Source organism: Phragmites australis, chromosome 1, assembly GCF_958298935.1.
Source record: "Phragmites australis chromosome 1, lpPhrAust1.1, whole genome shotgun sequence".
Classification (NCBI taxonomy): Eukaryota; Viridiplantae; Streptophyta; class Magnoliopsida; order Poales; family Poaceae; genus Phragmites; species Phragmites australis.
The window spans coordinates 49,542,557-49,564,161 of record NC_084921.1 but is presented as its reverse complement, the minus strand read 5'-3'; the positions used below and the strand labels follow the sequence as shown (position 1 = coordinate 49,564,161).

Sequence of the window (21,605 nt, the reverse complement as noted above, 5' to 3'; positions counted from 1 at the left end):
ATTTTTTTTTTGTCGCCTTCCAATGTCAATGGTAGGCTAGATGTGTAATATATTTGAAATAGATATGTACTTTTGTAAATATTAAAAAATAAAAATAAAAAATTCCAATGGACCTGGTCCATAAGGGTCATGGTGCGCCATGCACGAGACTAGAGCTTACTGCATTTGCTGGTTAGGAGTCTGGGCATGTGGTAAGTGGGCCGTGCTCGGGCCGGGCCAGAATACTTGAGCAAAGTGTGTAGCCTTGGTAGAAAGGTCTACTTTCACAATCCTTAGCTTAAACCACTTACAAACAGATATTTAATTAAATGGGCAAATTTGAGAACTAGGGATGACAATTTTCTTATGGAGGTGGGGCTTTGCTTCGAACGGAGTAGAGACGGGACAAGTTTTTCCCCTGTCGGGATCCCAGGGTAAGGCCCCAAGTCTAAGTTGGGGCATGAGTGGGGGCGAAGTTCTCCCTGCGTGGCTCCATGGGCCCCCGAGTCTAGGGGTGCGGGTGCTGGGCGGTAGGGGCGTGCCCCCGTGGGGGAGGCAACCCGCCTCTAGTGCACGGGTGCTTGGCCTCCAGGGCATGGGCGTTGCTCACCGGGACTTTGCTTGCTAGGGTGCACGACCTCCAGGGCACGAGTGCAGCTCGACTGGGCGCACGACCTCAAGGGCATGGGTGTCGCTCGCCAGAGCGACTAGGACGCAACACGCGGCTCGTTTTCGGCCTCTAGCATGATAGTATGCAGCCCATCTTCAGCCTCCAATACCGTAGCATTTCCTGCAGAGCACGACTGTAGCCCGCAGTGCCTCCCCCACAGGGTCTCGATGGACATCGGGGATCCGACAGGGACAGAGATGAGGACGATTTCTACCTCAAATTGTGTTTTGAGGACAGGGACGGGACTCCACATTCGGGGACGGGGTGGGGACGAGCTCCGTTGCTATCCCTAATGAGAACTCGCTGGCCTTGCTGAAAATAATGCATCGACATAAGTACGTGTGCAAAGTAAAAGTTCCATTGCTTTGTCCATTCAGCAGAACTCAACAAAAGTGCACAAACCGAATCACACAAACATACACAAAGTACAACCATATGACACCAGGTGCGAACAAACCTACAGTATGATGCAGGGGTGGTAAAAAGGAGAAAACGATATGGGAACATGCAATGCAAGGCTTATGCAGCTGCTGCGGTGGTGGTCGGGATCATGACGGCTGCCGGGTGCGGTGCCTCCTCCGGTGGCGCGACGTAGCCGGCAAGGTCCCGCGGCTTGACGTGCACGCGGAGACCGTTCTTCATGAACAGTGTGAGCGACATCTTCTGCTCCACCTTGTGCCCCGGGACAAGCTCCACCGAGTGGCGCAGCAGAACGGCCGACGCGATGGACTTCATCTGCAGGTAGGCCAGGTCCTTTCCGAGGCACGTCCTCGGCCCGCCGTTGAACGCCACGAAGCGGTACGCGTCCTTGGCCATCTCGAACCTTGTCCCGTCAGCCGACAGCCACCGCTCAGGACGGAACTCGGCACAGTCCTTCCCCCATATGCTCTCCATTCTTCCAACCGAGTAGATGGAGTAGGTGATCGCCGAGCCTGCTGGAACCACGGTGCCGTCTGGCAATACGTCGTCCGCGACGACGTACTTGGAGTCCTGCGGCACGGACGGATACAGCCGCAGCGTCTCCGCCAATGCCGCCTTCAGGTATACGAGGCGATCCAGCTCGTCAAAGTCCAGCGGCTCCTCGGTCCATCTCCCGGTGTCGTCACCCCGCGTCTCCCTGAGCACGGAGGCGATCTCCAGGACCACCTTGCGCTCGATGTCGCAACGCTGCATGAGCATCCAGAAGAACCAGCTGAGCGCGACGGACGACGTGTCGCGCCCAGCGAGCACGAAGTTGAGCGCGATCCACTGGAGCACGTCCTCCGGGAACGCTCTGCCGTTGCCGTCGCGCTTCTTCATGAACCTGGAGAGCAGGTCGTCCGACGGCGTCGCCTTGCGCGCGGCGATGGCCTCCGTCATGTAATGGTCCACCACCGCTAGGCTCTCGCGGAGGCTCCGCTCGCTGCCGACGCCGAGCGCCTTCTTGATGCGCCACAAGAAACTGGGGAACAGGAACCTCTGCAGCGTCGCCTCGGTGGCCGAGTCGAAAGCGTTGGCGAACGGGTTCTCCTGCAACCCCGGCGATAATGTCTCGGGGTCCTTACCGAAGGTGAGGCCGCAAATGTTGTCGAAGGTGAGACGCAAGAGCAGGTCCTGGAGGTCAACGCTTGCTGCGGCTTCGCAGTGGTCTGCGAGGATACTCCAGAGACGGTACTTGATTATGCGGTTGGCCCAGCGTGCCATCGCCTGCCGCAAGGTCCTGGTGGTGAATTCGAGTGCCGCCGTCTTGCGCTGGAGCAGCCACGTCTCGCCGTCGGAGTTGAAGATGCCCTGGCCGAGGAGGTCGTGGAACGCCGACTGCCACATGGGGCCCTTGGGGTAGTTGTCGAAGCGCGCCCGCAGGATGTGCTCCAGGTTACGCGGGTTGCACGTGACAGTCACCAGTCCCTGTCGCCGCGCAAAGAACGGCAACGGCAGGATGCAGGTCTGGTACGTGGCCGCTTCGCCCGTGGCGCGCAGGTTGTCGACGATCCAATCGTGGACCCGGGCCCGGTTGAGCACGACGCTGGGAAGGCTGCCGACGAGCGGCCACATCCGCGGCCCGGACAGCCGCCGCGACAGCGCCCAGAACCACACCATGTACGCCGACGCCAATGCCACCGCCGCCGCGGTGATGGCATAGGGGTGCAAGTGCAACACACCACCATCCAGTACGGTGGCCATGCTGGTGCGTTTTAAGCTTGTAACCGCACCTGGTTCTATTAACACAGTGGCGATATAATTAAGAGGGCTGGGTTTAGGCGCTGTGATTAAGAAATGGCGCGGTGCTTGGTGAGTTGGGAAATGTGTTTGGCGCTCTCGTGTATATATACTCTGCACACGAGCCGTGTGGTGAGGCTTTCCTCAGCACCCCAAGTTTAATTGTGGTTTGGTCTCGTAAGGTTTTGAATTCATCAAGGGCAAATAAAATTCGTCGCTCTTGTCCATACTTCTTGCCTTGTTGGCCATTCTGCTCAACAAGAATCTTTAGCAATGTTGCTCACTTCACTGTACGTACTCTTAATGAATAAATTAAACTAATTGCGGTTGGTAGTTTTTGTTCAAAGAGTGTAACAGAAAGCAAGGGGCGTTTGTAGGTATTGGAGACTGGTTTAGCTGCAGAAAATTCAGTGCGTGTCTTGCCTTGAAGAGCTCTCGCTTTCTTTCTTGTTAGCGCAAACCACCGGGAAGGTTGCCCATACTTCTACCAATCCATTTTGTCAAAAGTTTCACCTATCACGTACTAGAAGCAGGCAATGCTCCCAGCAATGCTTAATAACCTGGCAGCGAAATAGCTGGTGAGAAATAACTCGACGCTTGACTACCAATATTCCCAACAAATTAAACGAGAAACAAAATTTAAATGTGCAGAAAGCAAATTTTATTTATGAAGGGTTTGTTGTGACCAGATTTGAGTGATTCTCCATTTGTAGGGTGTAGCGAAAATGACTCTATTAAGTTATGATTATTATTTTGATAATTAATGATAATATAGTCATTAAGACTAACCTGTTTGTCAAGAATATATATTAATAGGTCTTATATATGCAATATATGAAAAAGCTATCGTAGTCGGAATAAAATTTAATTAAATTAGAGAAGATCAAGAGAAAATGATCTCACCAGATAATCCAGCGCTAGACAAGTTTGTACACACCTGAGTATTTTATCAGTGGAGTCCAATGAAGATTGCACTCACTGGAAGGTTCGGCATACCCCAATGAACACGCTAGAGCAATTCTGAAAGAGGGTGAAGAATACCTCACCAGATGGTCCAGTGCTAGACACTAAGCAGTACCGGAGTGTTTTGCTTTTGGACATAAGAGGAGTTCAACACATCGTAAGGTCTGACGTTTGAGTCGAACACACCGGAGAATATGCGCTAGACTATTTCTTACAGATATGATTCCAAGTGTTAAAGATCAAAGATCAACACACCAGATGGTCCGGCGCTTAGGGGTTCAACACACCGTAGCATTTTTTGTAGAGAAGAAGAGAAGTGGCGGTCTGACGCAAGTATACACGTTGGAAGGTCCAGCAATGAAGTGAACACCACACCAAAATATCCGGTGTTCACAAATGAGTATGAGTGGATTCCAACAGCTAGTTTTTTCTACTGTACTCACTAGATAATCCGGTGTTAGTACTTTTGTTAACACCGGATCATTCGGTATTCACAATTTATGTGAGCCGTGTACCGAGAGATGCACCGATGCCTTAGAGTGGATCAAGGAGTGATCCAACCGTGTACCGAGAGATGCACCGATGCCTTAGAGTCTTTGTGACTCGCTGGTAATTTGTTGACCCTCTGATTTGGTGTGTAGCGGCGGCAAGAAGATTGTGGGGGGACGCAAAGGCTCTTGTTTTTGTGACTAAAGCTCCGAAGTGAAGAAGACGCATAAATGACCGAAAGAGAGGTTAGTGGTAAGATCTTGTCTTGGTGGATTGGTGGTTCATCGTGCCTGAGGCCTTATATTGGTGATTTGGTATCTTAAAAGCCGTGACCAGAAGAGATTTGGCGACCGAGAGTATATTTTTTGTGGAGTTTTAACATGGACTACTGGTGACTTGTGTGTCACCGATATCACATGATAAAAATCTTTTGTGTTGACTGTCTCTCTAACTTATTTACGTTTTCGTATTTACATACTTGTAATTATCTTGTTAAAGTAGCTTGCAATTCTTTTAAGCAGTAGAGTAGACACACTAGATAAACCTAAAACATATTTAGATAAAATTAAGATAGATTTATATTGTGAAATTTTTAGAGTCCTTAGTTTCTAAATGTTGTAATTTACTCTATCTTAGGACGTCGCTGTTCCTCACACCAAGCAAATATTTATTTACAAGGAGGCGAGTGTCGGAGGATGAACTCCTGTCGCAGGGATCCCGAGAGACCCCTTTTTAAAGATTGGCCGGAGGGATGATCCTGAACGAGCTCGTCGGGGAAATAAATGGAAACGGAAATAAATGCAACGGCTGGTGGTGGGGGATGATTGACCTAGTGCAAAAAAGAGATAGATGCACCGGGGTTTAGACAGGTTCGGACCGCACGGGGGCGTAACACCCTACTCCTGTGTGAGTGCAATATCTTTCCTTGAAGGGAATTCTTCAAGGATGTGTTGGGTTACAAGGGTGTATTGTCTACAGAGAGCTTGAGGCTCCCGTGTTCTAGCTCTGCTCGAGCTGGTTTGTGATGTTCTTCATCTCTTGATCTGGGCTTTTGATGATCCCTTTTTGGCTTGGGATTGGACTTAACTTCGTTCCTTGTCGAACTTGGTTTAGCACTTAGTCTTCTGCTAGACTTCGTCTCCCTTCATGTGTTCTCCCTCCTTTCCTTTTATACACACGCCGACCTCGACTTATCCTGAATGGGAAAGAGGGGTCGCGAGTGCCAAGGCGCCACGGAGAAAGGCGTCATCATTCCGTCTTGGCGAAGTGACATGAGTGGTGGAAAAATGTGGCGCGCATCCGACCACCCGCCACTGTGGACGTCCTCCGGCGCTATTGAGAGGGCCCATCGGGCGGCCACAGAGGCACCCGACGCGCCCACCCTGTCTTGTTCTTCTGTCAGGGCAGGGTGGCAAGCGGAATGCTTCGATCCTGGCAACGTTATCCCGAGGCACCCGGATGATACGGGACCGGACCCGTGCAATTAATGGACCCACGCTCCCCTGCCAAAGCATGGCGGGGACTGACACTAGGGCGTGGGCAGCTGAGAATGTCAGGATGTCAGGATGTCAGGCCGCGCGTGACTATTAAATGCGGCATTGGACCTTTGATTGGCTGACACCCCGCCGACGGGACCCTTCGGGTTGTCGGGCGATCTTGCGCGAACCTTCGGGGAACCGAGTGCTCGGGGGCTGCCACGTGCAGCCCCGAGCACTCTCTCCCTAGCACTCCTGTAGGACCCTTCGGGGAACTGAGTCCTCGGGGACTGCCACGCGGCAGCCCCGAGCACTCTCTCCCGAGCACTCTTGTAGGACCCTTCGGGGAACCGAGTCCTCGGGGACTGCCACGCGGCAGCCCCGAGCACTCTCTCCCGAGCACTCCTGTAGGACCCTTCGGGGAACCGAGTCCCCGGGGACTGCCACGCGGCAGCCCCGAGCACTCTCTCCCGAGCACTTGAGCAGATCCTTCAGGGAACCGAGTCCTCGGGGGCTGCCACGTGCAACCCCGAGCACTCTCTCCAGAGCACTTTTGCAGATCCTTCGGGGAACCGAGTCCTCGGGGGCTGCCACGTGCAACCCCAAGCACTCTCTCCCGAGCACTTGGCTGTTCGAACCATCGGGGGACTATGGTACTCGGGGGTGAGTGGGAACCCTGCCGAGCACTTTCTTCCCGGTACTTGGACTCTGTGGGTCATCGGGGAACTGGGGTGCTCGGTAACCAGAGGCTGTGGCCCCGAGCACCTTCTCCCGGAACTTAGATTCTCCTCATCCTACAGGGGGGACCTCGCGGGATGGTGACATGTGGCGGACGGCCGGCCTGGTCTCGGGATTCAGGGACCCCTGGTTCCCGATACACCGATAGCGAGGGTCGACAATATCCAAACGATAGTATATATCGAGATGATCAGTCGCTCTCTCCCTTCATCAAATCCAACAATTGATCTCTCTATTTTCGAGAATAATCCGGTATCCCTGGTTATGAATGAAATGCAATTAGTTTATAGTTAAAATTTATGAGGCATAAAATTCAAATGTTTTGTCCACTAAAAAAATGTGTAATGTTTGGTCTGGTATAGAAATCATATGATGATAGCCGACAAGAGAGTTGGCACGAATGCCCCAATTTATGACACTCCTACTAGTCGCAAAAAAATGTTGTCTTAGGCATCGATGGTATTTAACTCACGACTTTGTGCACTGATAATTTTTTTCATATATTTATAAAACATATTAGAAACATGATATTATAAAAGTATGTTTTAGACCAATATAGACGTATCATTTTCTCGTGTAAGATAACAGTAGGCAAATTCTGCCATTCTTGTAGAAACTGATTTGGACCAAGATGAAAAGGTTTTGTTGGACCTACTAACCTGGAAAAGAGTGGCGAACTGGTGATGCCTACGCCGGAAATCAACATTGGATCAACCAATCAAGTTGGAAATTAACATCCGGTGGACAACACCACTAGTCCACTACCGACTACCGAGCTACAAACCCTACGCATACACCCCACCATCCTGAATCCTGATAGTTAGCAGTCACATCGACACTAAAGTCCAGGAGTTTCCTGGGGAAGGTAAAAAATAAAAAGAGTTCAATATGTACATTCATAGATTCAAGGGCTTGATGGTAATATGGAGTTTTCAGTGAAAAAATTGGCTACTTAATAATGCAACCATGTCCTATCGCTCTACCAGTACAAACTAAATGATCATAAAACAAAGGTCTTTGTTCAGGATTTGTTATTGATAATATATTTAGAAAATAACAGGTTATCTTCGTAAATCAGAGATCGAACATGAAGCGAGACACACGATGTATTTAAGTTCGAGCCATTAGTTGGTGTAATACTTTATATCATGTGTGGATGAGTATATGTATTCACTCGAGTACATGCAATATGACTGACCTATTACAGATAATATGGTTGAAAAGCCAAGAAAGAAGAATTGTTTGCAAAGTTTAGACTGGTCGAGTGGTCTGACTTCTAAAAAATTAGCAGCTCTCACACTTTTTTGACTAGCTTGGAAACATCCTAGAGGGCAGTAAGTCAATAGAATTCTTGGCAGAAAGTTTTTCCGACCAAGGTGCGACAAGACGCATGATTACTATATATACCTCTATGGATATTGAATAATATTTTATTGTTCTCTTCCCGCGTGATGCACTTTATCAAGATTCTGTTACTCCTTTTTCGGTAGAGCTTGTCGTTTACCAAAGCGTAGAGCTTGAACTTGCGAGCAATTTTCTTGCAGACACATTATCATCAGGGATGTCTCGACCTTTGAGATAGGCTTGGTACGAAGTCATATAAGTCAGTTCACATTTTAGTAGTGCAGCATCCATGTATATGGGTTCTATCTCGATAACCGGACTTGACTGCTAGTAGAGTTGGGCAACATCCATGCGTCGAACTATCGGTACAAATATTTTGAGTAGTTTCTCAATGAAGACTCCTATGGGTACCAGAGCTCGGGAAGAAGTGAGTGTAGCAAGTTCATCCACACCAGAGTTATCACTACTCCTGATGTGCGTTACTTCTAGCCATTCTAATTTTTCCTCAAGCTTTTGCACATTGTTCAAGTAAGTCGCCATGTTGTCGTCCGAGCACTGTACTCTTTTTGAACTAGGTTTACGATTAATTATTCGTTCACTTTCATGAGAATTCGCCTGATTCCAAGTGATGCAACTATGTGGAGCCTATTTACCAGTCCTTCATATTCCGCAACATTATTGGAAGCTTTCAAATCTAATATAACAACGTACCTGAGTTCTTCGCCAGTTGCAGATTTGAGCACAATGCCAGCCCCGAGCTCTAAAGCGTGAGCGATCCATCGAAGAAAAGCATCTAGTGGTACTCGACCACATTTGGTCTTGTTTCTTCAACGCTTTTCTAGTCGGCAATGAATTCTGCTAGTACTCCCGACTTCACGCTTATGCGTGGTATATATCTGACGTCGAATTCATTGAGCTTGACTGCCCATTGCGCGATTCGTCTAGTAGCCTCCCTATTGCGTATGACATCCTTTAGCGGGTACGTCATCACGACGGTAATCCTATGCGTCTGGAAATAGTGTCGTAGCTTTCAGGAAGACATCAAGACTGCACTTGCGGGTATCGTAACTTAGCGTCACATAGGATTTCGCTCACGTAGTAAACCGGTTTTTGAACCTTGGCCTTTTTCTCAGGGTATTCCCATTCAATCACCAGGACCGTTCTTACAACTTGTAGGATAGCTGCAATGTACAAAAAGAGCTCATCTTTTTCATTAGGTGGTGTAAGAATTAATAGAGACAATAAATACATTTTTTAAGTCCTGGAAGCCGTGCTCCACTTCTTCCATCCACTCGAACTGGTCATGCTTCTTCAGCAACTTGAAGAAAGGCATATCTCATTCGCATATCCTGGAAATAAATTGACTAACAGCTGCAATACATCATGTTAATTTTTGAACCTCCTTCAGTGTTTGAGGTGACCGCATCTAGTCAAGAGCCTTGATTTTGCATGGATTGACCTTAATGCCCCGACTCGACACCAGCAAGCTGAGGAGCTTGCCGGATGGAACACCGAACGCGCACTTGAGATTGTCATATGATACTTCCTGAGCTTGCCGGATGATACTTCCTGAGCTTGTCGAATGTCTCCTTGAGATTGTCAATCAAAGCATCCCCGATTCTCGGCTTGACTACAATATCATCGACATAAGCTTCCACATTGCGCCCGATTTGGGGCTATATACAATTTTGAATACACCATTGATAAGTAGCACCAACGTTCTTTAAACCGAAGGGCATCTTTACATAGCAAAATACATCAAAAATAGTAGTAAAAGTAATTTTCTTGTTATCCTCTATTCCCATACTAATTTGGTGATACCCCGAATAGGCATCTAGAAAGCATAGCAATGTACAACCTGCTGCAGAGTCAATGATTTGGTCGATGCGTGGAAGAGGAAAATGATTTTTTGGACAGGCTTTATTATGGTCGGTGAAGTCGACACACATTCTCCATCTACCATTACCTTTCTTGACGAGAACGGGATTTGCGAGCCATGTAGGTTGACAAACTTCTCGAATAAAGCCCGCCATAACGAGTTTGTCAACCTCCTCCTGGATAGCTTGCTTCCTATCCTCCGTAAATCTTTGCTGCTTCTGCACCACAGGTTTGGAGTTAGGCTTAACAGCTAGTTGATGCTCGATCACCTCCCTAGGGACTCTAGGCATATCGGACGGTTGCCACGTGAACACATCTTGATTAGCACAGAGGAAAGTGATGAGCTCGAATTCCTATTTAGGGTCGAGGTTAGCCCCAACATTAACCATCTTGGCTAGTTCAGACTGGTCGAGGGGTATCGCCTTGAAGCCACCATCATTCTTTTTGTCGCTAGCACCGTCGTTGGTCTAACCCTTGGCGGCATCGTTAGACTTGGCGGTATCAGCAAGACTTACAAGCTTGGAGTCTTTAATCTCAACGGTGGCTTGATGCTTCTAACGCATGGAATTCGCACCTTTAGAAGTTGTTGCCGCTCGACTGAGGTGTTCAACCATGTCTAGACTTTGCTTGTCACATTCGACTGCCGCATGTTGATCTCCCCTTACAGTCTAACCCCTTTGGGACCTGGGATCTTGAGCATCTGGTATGCATAGTGCACCACAGCCATAAACTTGCCCAGCATTATGCTGTCAAGGATCACATTGCATGCTGTCTCGAAGTCCGTGACATCAAAGGTAAGCTTCTCTCTATGGATTACCGGGCGTGCCAAACGTGACTGGCAACTCGATCTGGCTTAGGGGCATGGTTGATGAGTTGGGGGTTATACCATGAAAAGGCTCGACTCCCGCCTTAAGTTCTGACCTATGAACTCCCATCTTGTCTAGTATCCCGTCGACCAAAGTTTGGGAGACTTTGATGTTGCGGATAGTTGATTGGACCACAACTGGGTATCGATCAGGATGAGGAACTGTGATTGGATAATCAACCTGATTGAAGGTGATCAGAACCTTCGACCACTTGAGGCATCGAGTAGGCATAGTCAGAGCCAGATTGACCTCTCGTTCGACCACCTTGTACTTCCTTTTAGACACATACATGGTGGATTCTTCAAATATGTGTGCTAGACTTTGGTCGGTCTCATGGAATTCGGGCTCGTCACCGCTAAAGTTCAGCTTGGCCTATTTCCTATTATGCTCAGCAATAGCAGCCTTGAGCTTTTCATCGACCTTCTTTTTGATGATATGACATTCGTCGAAGTCAAGTTGGTCGGTTTGATGGACGAGATACCACTTCCCACCACCTCAACTCAGACCATTTTTGTCCCCAGTGTTGCACAACTTGCTCCTATCGATCTCAGCTATGGTCATATCTGGACCCTTGCGCTTGTCACCGATTTTTTTATTCTTCCCCCTATTCTTCTAGGACTCAGACTTATCCTTGCGCTTGTCACTAGGTGCGTACCTCGGCTTCCACTTGCTTTGCACACTTGTCGGTAGACTCAAAGAGCTCTTTGATTGTATGAACCTTTCGAGTAGACATCTTCTCGAGAAAATCTGTGTCTCGTACGCCTCGGTTGAAGGTAATGATGACTGATTCATCGGAGATGTCTGGGATCGTATTATGCCTATCACTGAACCGGTGAATGAAATCTCGGAGTGATTCGTCCTCACTCTGGTTCAGCTAATGGAGACTGTTTTCTGTTTCTGGTCGCTCGAATGTGTCTTGGAAGTTGGCTATGAACTGAGCATTCAACTTGGTTCAGGATCGGATCGAGTTAGGAGGCAGGTTCAACAACTAGGACCTGGTAGGTCCATTAATCATTGGTGTTGGTCTTCGCATCATACTTCTAGATTGGGTCCTCCTTGAACTTCTCGGGCCACTGTATTGACCTATGATCGTGTACAAAAGCTTCGAAACCTCTATCGAATTCTTCAGGAGGAGGTGGGGGAGGACTTTCACACATGTTCCTTCGAGCAGGGGAGTCACGTTGACCATCTCATCCTAGAGATCTGTGATCGTAATGACAGCGGTCGTCCTCGCGGTGTTCCTCATTGCGATTGTATATCACTGTACGTAGAACATGCCAATTATAGGGAGTGTGATTCCTTAGGTCTCCTTGGTTCTTACGCATATGGATAGGGTAGTTACAGTTTGGCCCGCAAAGTGGTGCTCAGGCTCAATCACCTGAGCTTCTTGCCTGGGATCCCTCGACTTGGAGATACTCACGTATGTGGCTCCTCGAGTCGGTGTTTTACTGGCTGGGGCACCTAGAGTTGTTAGAATTGTTCACTCGAGCAGCTTGGATCTAGGCCTCATCGAGTAAGGTCCTGACCTGGTTAACCATAGGGGTCAAATGATTCACTGGATCCAACTCTGAAAGAGATCTCATAATCAGATGGGCTCCCTAGACATTAGCATTTGGAGTTCTAAAAACATCGCTGCCCAGACTTGGTTGTGGTCGAGACGATGTTGCTCAGTGGTGTAAGGGAGCTTGTCCCTTGATGTTTGAGCTGCTAGTGGTGGACGTGTGCCCTCCGGATGTCGCCGTTGAAGACCAAGAGGTACCTGACCTCTTGTGGTCCGTCGATGGAGAGTTGTGTCAAGGACATGAAAGACTCCAGCTGGAGATTTTTTTGGTAGCATACCACCAGCAACACTGGTACCATGAGAGGTGGCTACCACTACTGGATCCTTGGGAATTTTTATGCCATTATTTACCATGGTGTTTGGATCTATCACTATTGGGTCAGGTGGGATATCAGCTCCCATGGCCATGAACACGAATCGATCTGTTCGGCTGCCCTGGCTGGCGACGGAGTCGTCGTCACCATCCTCATCGCTGTTAGTGTCAATACAATGGAGAGCATTGGGCTCCTTAGGATGCCTCTCGGGATGTCCCACCTTGCGGTATGCATCTAATAATCTAGACTCAATAATACCAGTGCAGATCAGTTCACCTTGATGGTTCCAGTGAAAGATCATAGTTTCGAATGTGATCTCCGATCTAGCTAGGGGCGATTCGAGGGTAATCGTTGTTGACCGAAGTGGTCGTATAAGTCATTGTCGGAGAATCCAGTGTCAATGTGTACTCGAGACATAGTCGATCCTGAAAAGCAGAAGACCCCTACCTTGCATGCCAACTGTGGAGGATTTGTTCGTGACAATATGTCTGAAAAATAATGGGGTTACCTCCGTGAATCAAAGATCGAACATGAAGTGAGGCACATGCGATATATATAGGTTTGGGCCTCCAGTTGGAGTAATACCCTACATCATGTGTGGATGATTATATATATGTATTCACTTGAGTACAAGCAATATGGCCGACCTATTACAAGGAATAGATCAAATCTAGTCTAACCTAGGGCTAAAGTCGCCAAGTTCCATCAGTGTCAAGGTCCTGATACTTGTCTCGAGTAGCCAGAAAAAAGAGAGCCTCCCCTTGGGGGATTTGGGTCCCCACCTTATATAGGGGTGATGTATCACTTTCTATCCATTTGTAATTGATAGGGAGTCCTTCTTGTCCGCCTAAGTAGATAAATCTGTTATGGATACTAGTCTTCTCGAGTTGGGTAAGCAATCGAGGCCTTCCTAGTATATGCTTTCTAGTTTCCGGGAGTACCAGGTACCGCAAATTTGGTTCCGTAATATCCGGACTCATCAAGTATGGACACGGCACACCCCGTCTGTATATGATACACTCCTAATATGTATATACCCCATTGTTAGATATTCAACAGTCTTGCTATTGGAATAGAGAAAAATTACTTCAAGAAAGCGCGCAATAAAAAGAAACAAAGGGTGGAATGCATGCAAGAGCCTGAACCAAAACCAACACTAGATATACGATCAAGCATTGTGCCCATATTTTGCTGCCAATCCACGTGTATACTTTGGGGATCAGAACCATCTTACTTCACACAGTGAAGTCATAGAGGAAAAGTGTTTTGTGAGGAAGTGAAATGACAAATACCATAGCAATTCTACTGTATCAATGACACTGTAGCTAATGAGACGCATACTGTGTTGATTTTGATGTAGCAAATGGTACTATAGCACTCAATCTGGTCCACCCATTTTTGATCCGATGGCTCGCAGCGAAGTGAAGTCACCCGACTTCACAGCACCAAGAGGATCTCGTTCCATACTTCGGTGGTTCATCTCAGAGGACTAGCTGACGACGCACCAGACCGACTAGCTCGTTGGAACTTGGAACCAACGCCGCTGCCGATCGCTATCCATTTGGCCCCCTGCATTGGGAATTACTGGTGCTTGCGGACAGATGGAACTGTCCATACCGAGCCATGCTATAACACCCAATTTTAAATGAAAAAAACCAAGTACAACACATGTATGCCAGGATCAAGTTTCATACATACATTACATCATCAATGTATCATCATAGCGCCATTATTATAATAATGCTATAATTTATAACAAAAGGACCAGAGGGTCTAGAAGGAAAACACAACAAAAAATAAAACTCCAGCGCTAGAGGGTCTTTCATCTTCTACAGGCGTTAACCGGGGGATCACCAGCCTAGAAAAAGAGCTCTGGAACGATGTCGTTTCCATCGAAGGGTGCGGCTTCATTGACGGCTTCTGAACAGCAGTAGAATATAAGAAAGGGGACAATGGGTGTGAGTACATAATGTACTTCGCAAGTGTAGGGAAAATATGTTATGAAGCTTAAATCAAGAAAATGCTAGACATTGGTTTACTACACTACGCAACCTTTACATAACTCCAACAACAAACATCCTATTTACTAAGTGAGACACAACTATAACAAGAGGGATAACACATCAGATTTCATCCGACTACCCAGACTCACCAGACAATCTCATTACCTAGCTACCCAACCATCCAAACCAGAACCCTGATCCCAACTAATCAAGAAGAAATCCAAGCTCGCTCTTGACTGTGAGACCAGCTGACCGATATGTTTCATATTCTGTAGAGTTTGCACAGCTTTCCCCATGAGTTGTGATTCCCGTATTGCTTCATACTTCTAGGGTGTGGAGTCGGGGTCTCACTATAATGTCTTTACAAAACTCTCGCCAACTTGTAGGTACCCACTAAGGTTTCGCCGCTAACAGTGATTCCATCACTGCAGAAGCCCCCTCTTGTGCCACTCAACCATCCATTGGTGCCAACAGAATCAGAGGAGTGGCTAATTAATTAGCCAGGCCATACCCATATAGGTCTTGTGGTTGTGCAGTTTAACTTGGTTACATGTTCAAGAACTCATCCTCATGATCCCACACATGAAAAATAACAAACCAGCTGTGCATTTTCCACACATGTGCATTCCCGCACCATCATCACACAACCATCCTATTAGGATCCCTATACCAAGTTTCTACAAAATTACCAAACCCGGTTCTTGTTGCACAATCATTAGTCAAGTTTAACATTTACCCTAACCATAACAACAACTAGCATATCTACCCTTTATTTCCCATGACTCAACAACGACAACAAGGATAATCATACAAAATCTAGTAAACCTTAATCATAGGCTTTCAAATTTAGTCAAGCATGCAATGAAGGATAAATAACTACAGATAAACCCTAAAATAGGAGCAAGATATTCAAAGACACTTGCCTTCAACTAAGAGTTGCTCGAAGTCTTCAAAAGCTTGGTCTTGCAGGTTCAGGAACTGCTCACCTTCTAATCGACACACCGGAAAAGCATATAAGAAAAACTACTAATAACAGTATACCAAATAGTACTAAAACTTGGTAAAAACCTTATAAAAAGATTCTACATGACTCTAATAGAATTTGAGCACAAAAACCAGTTAAATCGGAGCTACGAACAAAGAGTTATAAGGATATGAAGTTCTAGAGTTTTTTCTGCAAATTTTACCTAATATCATAGAATTTCTAGATTTCTTTTGTACTGAAAATCTTATTTAATGTGCATGATGACTTCATAAAGCAAGAAATGAATTGCTATTGCATTGAAAAAGGGGGGAAAGAGAAATGGACCGGGTCCACGTTTGTGAACCGAAAGTGGGGTGTCGGTCCACCGTGGACTGAAGGTGCCAGCGGGATGAGCACGGCAGTGGGGTGGCCAGAGAGCGGCTGGAACGGCGCTCTGTGACTGAGCTTCACCGATGATTAGCAAAAAACGGAGAGGAGCACACAGGGTTCTCACCGTGGGGTCCTCGATGGTGGAGAGGCTCAGAGGATGACATGCGACGGTAAGGTGCGGCCAGCGGAGCTCGGGCACGGTGCAAGCGGCTTCCGGTGGCAGAGAGAGGTTGATGATCGATGCAATGGGGTCCTTGAGTATCTATGCACACGATGAGGGGATCGGCTGGTTAAAGAGAGCAACCTCACCAAAGTCGGGGAAGAAGACAACACTAACGGTGAATCCATGCTAGAAAAAGAGCGTGAGTGGGTGGAAAATGTGCGGAAACTCGCCAAGAATGACATGAGCAACTTAAATATGCAAGAGGGAGAGCGGATCAGCCGAGGCTCAGAGAGAAACAACCAGTGGCCATGGCCATAATGGCGTCGGGTTCCCCCCCCCCCCCTTTGATTGAGCAATAGAGAGACTTTAAGGAGGTGGAAATGGTGGGGGTGCTTTGATGGGGTTTAGGGCCTTGAATCCGGTTGTTGCTGGGAGCAGAAAGGGCGCGGAGAGGCACGGGAATCACGGTGGCTAGCAAAGGGGATCGAGCTTTGGTGGAGGATCGAGGAACTGTCTTTTGCTTTTTATAACTCCAAGAGATAGCCGGGCGAGAGGTGGAAGGAAGGGAGCCGGCTCGGGCGGGATGGCTCTAGCGGCTCGGCGCGGCTCGACTGGGCTTGGTCTGGGCCCACATGTTGGTGAGAGGTGGTGGGAGGTAGGCGGCTTGGCCCAGCGTGCGGGAGGGGGATGGGCACGGGAAGATGGCCAAGCCGAGGCCCAAGCGGGAAAGGGAGGGGGAGGGCGGCCCGGGAGGGGAGGGGGGAGAGGGAGATTTTTGGGCCGGGATTTGGGTAGAAACGGTCTAGAGGGGTTTTAGGAATTATGAAAAGCTTTTCATTTCAATTTTGAACCATTTCCAAAAGAGAATTTTTTTAAATGAGCGCCTTCTAGTGAATTTTGCAAGTATTTTCCCACACATAAAACCTATTCCAACTACTGCAGCATGAATGCATCAAACATGAATATAACTTGTGATAATTTAAATTTAGAAATTAATTTCCTTCCAAATTGAATAAAATCTACAACCCCTATTTAATTATAGCAAAATTGTAAACTATTATGAAAAATAAAAAAAGGGTGTTACACGTGCCAAGCCATCTTTTGAAGTCAAAGGGCTCCATGTCGGTCCAACCTCATCGCCGTGCACAACTCTAGATTTGGTTACCCAAATAGCTAGTCTCTTGGAGTTCAGAAAAATTAGGCGTTGAGTTGATCGGAGTTCGGCGCATGTCCAGAGTTAGGGGCTGGTGGCGCGGGGCGTAGCATCGAGATAGGTAGTGGGTTTTGTGGAAGACAAGGGGTAACGGACATGGAGATGCAAAGTGAGGCCAGACTGCAAGAAGGCCTCATGGTTAGAAAAAATCCCAGGTCGTTGTGAGCGCGAGGATAAAAGAATCCACTACCTCAGAAACACATTAGTGATGGGTTCCATACCCATCACTTTGAACGCATTACTAATGATGATACATCAGTGATGGATGTGTACCTGTCACTAATGATGATCACCAGTGACGGGTCACAACTGAGATCCGTCACTGATGACCGTCATTAGTGACACATAGCTTTCAACCCCATCACTAATGTTTCTAGCATCAGTGATGTTTGTGTACAGCCACTCGTCACTAATGACATGTCACCTGTGATGGGTTTTTACCAGAACCCCGTCACTGATGACATTGTTTAGTGATGTGTGATATTGTCATCCGCCACTAATGTTTTGACCCCCCCCCCCCCGGTTTTCCCTCTTTTCTAGGTGCATACATAAGCAAAGTCAGAATTCGGTAGTCGTCTTCTCCTACAAACATACTAGCCATGCACATCCACATATCCACGTCGAGATAAAACATTGAGATCACTCAAGTTTGTATAATAACATCGAGATCACAAATTACATAAGTCAACTTGCTTGTTTTAGTTCAATGAAATACCATGTCATAATCAAAATGTACAACAACCCAAGTCCACATCAAGATAGTACAAATGCATAAGTTTAAAATGGAACCATAAATTACATAAGATTCAAAAAATTTGGTCCCTACAATGGACCTCGCCTTTCAGAGAGACGACTTCGGTCGTTATGAATGAGGTGATCCTTCCTCGAATGTGGAAGAGTGCAACATCCTCGATGTTGATGTCTGGGAAGCTGTATTCCTGCTGAATGGAAGTAGTTATAACAAAACTATGCAATAAGTTTAAGCAACATTATTTTATCATCGGATATTAGTAATGAATGAAATTAGTTATGAAAAAACTATGCAATTATCTTAATATGGGGATTTCATATCCTTTGTTGCAATGGTTAGCAGCATGTGACACGCAACATAGAAGTCATAGGCATTGCCCGGTGGTTGTTGGTAGCACTGGAGAGGGGAGAAAATCCCGTTGGTTTGAAAGGAAAAAAAGGAGTAGTAGAGTATTTGTAGATATGTCTCTGCTAGCATTTATCGTGATGGCGGTCTTATGTGTCAGTGTGCGGGGCTCCTTCGGATCATACTTTGGATCACAATGAAGATACCTATCAAAATCCCTACATGCAAAGAGGGATCCATTGGTTAAAATTTAGAAAAAGTTTGAAAAGTTCAATATGTAACCTAAGTCATGAACAACTTACTTATCGATGATTCGTTTGACCAAAGTATAGTCATGTTCTTCCCATTCGCTGTCGAGTCCTACTATTGGTCTTGCTGAATCGAGGTACCAAACCAAGTTCCATTTGGGGGCAATGATAAGTAAGATCCAATGGTCACCCATATTGTGAGTGGGCATCAAGTAGTCCTTCTTTGAAAAGTGGCTCATTACCTTAACCACATATCTCACAATGAATTTTCTATCTTGTTCCATCACTGAAAGCGTTATTATTTGAGAGTCAAGGAATCTGACAGGCTCCTTCTTCCTTGTTTCTTGCACCAAGTGTTTAAGGATAAGAAGTTAGTTAGATTGAAGAATTAGTGGCAATAATTAATAAACATCTAGTTTTAAAGGGCTTACAATGTGAAGCATCGTAATAACCCCACGCGAACATCGGGGTTGAAGAAGTCATATAAGTCGTTGAAGCCCGCAATGAAGTAGCCATCCCCGTTCAAGAAGTGATGATTTTGGTAGTAGACGACAATGGAAATCTTCCTCGCTCTACAACCTTGTAGGTAATAATTATGTAACTCGACACAATTTTGTCCCACCCTCCAAAGTAGATCTGCCAGGAGTAAGGGCTTCGCAAGTTGGAATTTTGGGTTAGCCTCAGTCCAAACTGCTCCTACCTCGTGCTTCTCGACGATTGAGTCCTTACCATAGGGCTTGGACTTCTTTAGAAACTGCTTCTTGGACCCTGGCTTGGACTTCTTATTCTTCTCTAGGTTGGGCTTAGGTTGCCTAGCTGGAGACAGTGGAGTTGGCAAAGGTGACGCAATTGGCTCATCTCGAGGTTGAGGTTGGGGTAAGGAACACGGTACACTTGAACGTCCAGACGAATTGCTCTTAGATGGTTCCGGGTAAACCAAGATGACCCCCTTCTTCCATTGTATCCTTTGAAGACGAGTTTGACCCAATTTTCAGATCTCATCAATGGGATGACACGCAAATTTGTGTCAACGGCATTGTCATGTACAGAATCCACGAAGACCGTAGCATAGCCAAGACGTACAGGGACCGTATGTAACACCTGGACCTCTGAATGCACTTGACCCTTTGCAACCATAATTTGGTACCCACTAGGTCTTATAACCAATGAGCATGGCGTGAGCCTATCAAGAAGGTCTATCGTATCTGGCTCCATAGATGGACAGAAGGCATGTTGTTTGACCATCTTGGAGGCTTGACTACTCTTTAGTCCAGCAATGGGGCTATCAGCAGCTAGTGCACTTGAAATTATGACTCCCTGTACCACAAACCTTTGCATAAGGTCTTGATAAATGCTCTCCATAATTATCTGGGTCAATGCTTGCAAATCGATTGTATCATACCTCTTTCTCTTCTTGTACATCCCGACGTGTTGGGGGAAGCTTATATATCAGCCCTGGGAACTGGCCTCGCACGCGACCCAGGTGCTCAGGGTTTTCTAACTCTGTGGAGAGCTAATCAAATTCCCTAATCTCTGTGAATGAACCTTCAGTAGATTTGGCTGCTATTTCTTTCACCTTTTTAGCAACTGACTGGGTTTCACAGCTTTTGAAGGTGATTTCTTCGTTTTCTGACAGCTTACCCCTCACTCGCAAATACGATCGCGATCCTCTCAGGAATTTCAACCAAGGGTTTCCGTGGCCTTCATTGGCTAACTTTTCATCCTCCACCTACCATTTCTCCCTTTTCACATGTACCCAGTTGTGCCTAGGTTGTGGTTTTGCATGTTCTTTGCTCGAAGCTGTTTCTTTTTTGAACTCTCCTTTTGGAACGCCTCTGAGCTCTTCAATGCCACAAAAGCTTCTCAATCCTCTATTTTCATATATGGGTACTTGCTGAAGGGCTCCAACCCTTTTGCCATATACTCGATCACAAGCTTGCTCTTGTGTCTTCAAAGTTTGGCGATCATTTTCATAGCTACCTTGTATCTCTTTGCCTTTATGTTCTCTAGGAACTCCAGAAATATATTGATGCCATCATTGAATAAGATGTTCTTTTGATCCATAGTAAGCTCATCAAACTTGAAAGGATCAATGACACCATCTCCCGAGCATTAAGGCTTGTAAGCTTTCGCAACCTCTGCAAGGCCTTCTTGTCTGTAGGCATACCATTATCATCGATTTCCATGACAGTAATCTTGTCCATCAACCACTTTGCTTATGTCCTTGTTCTTTGTACTCGAGCACCACTGGCACCTGCTTGTGTAGACATCTGACTGGGAGATTATCCTTTATCAGAGGATCCTGATGAAGACTCGTTGGCAGACATCTAATAGAAATGACAGAGTAGATACAATTGACATCCAAATATTAGTAACTATATTTACTTTCAGGATTTTCTTATAAATATAACTTAACATCCAAATATGATACATATTATCTATGGTGAAGGATCATAATTTCGACATAGGCAAAGATAGATCCTAATTTCATTCGAGGATATGTGACCCGAGTAGGTTTATATCCTCTTGTATGATTCTAGAGAAAATTTCAGCAGTATCTCCCCACTATTCTCTAAATTCACGTCTCAACAACCATCCAAGAAAGTGTGTATCCGGAAAACAACAGGAAGATTGCCACTGAAATTCTCTCTAGAACTGTACTAGAGCACAGAAACCTACTCGGGCTATATATATCCTCGAACTGTCCAAAATCCGACAATTCGGGAGCATCTTCTGATAAATTTGTCATGTTGCCAAGTCATATTTATAATAAAACAATCTCAAACTGGAGACCTAGGTGACACAAACTAAATTCACTTTTAGGATTTTCTTACAAATTTAGTTGTAACATTGTGCAAACTTTAACATGAAAACAATGACACTAAATAGAACCAGAGCATATATTAGAGATATATGGCCAACATCCATCTGACATATCAATGAAGAGCACACAAGAACCATCTCACCATAGGGAGGATGAGGTGTCAGGCATCGAGGAGGAGGAGGCGTCGGGCGGCGGCAGCGGGTGGTGGGTGTCGAGGAGGAGGGGGCA

At 46.5% G+C, this 21,605-nt stretch overlaps 1 protein-coding gene across 1 annotated transcript; it reads right to left on the bottom strand.

The window, feature by feature from the left end:
* Window positions 1-991: 991 nt before the first annotated feature.
* LOC133924765 (cytochrome P450 86A1-like) lies at window positions 992-2,945 on the bottom strand. Its single transcript, XM_062370463.1, has one exon. It carries the CDS (start codon window positions 2,810-2,812, stop codon window positions 1,169-1,171), a length of 1,644 nt encoding a protein of 547 aa, XP_062226447.1. The 5' UTR covers window positions 2,813-2,945; the 3' UTR covers window positions 992-1,168.
* Window positions 2,946-21,605: the final 18,660 nt, after the last annotated feature.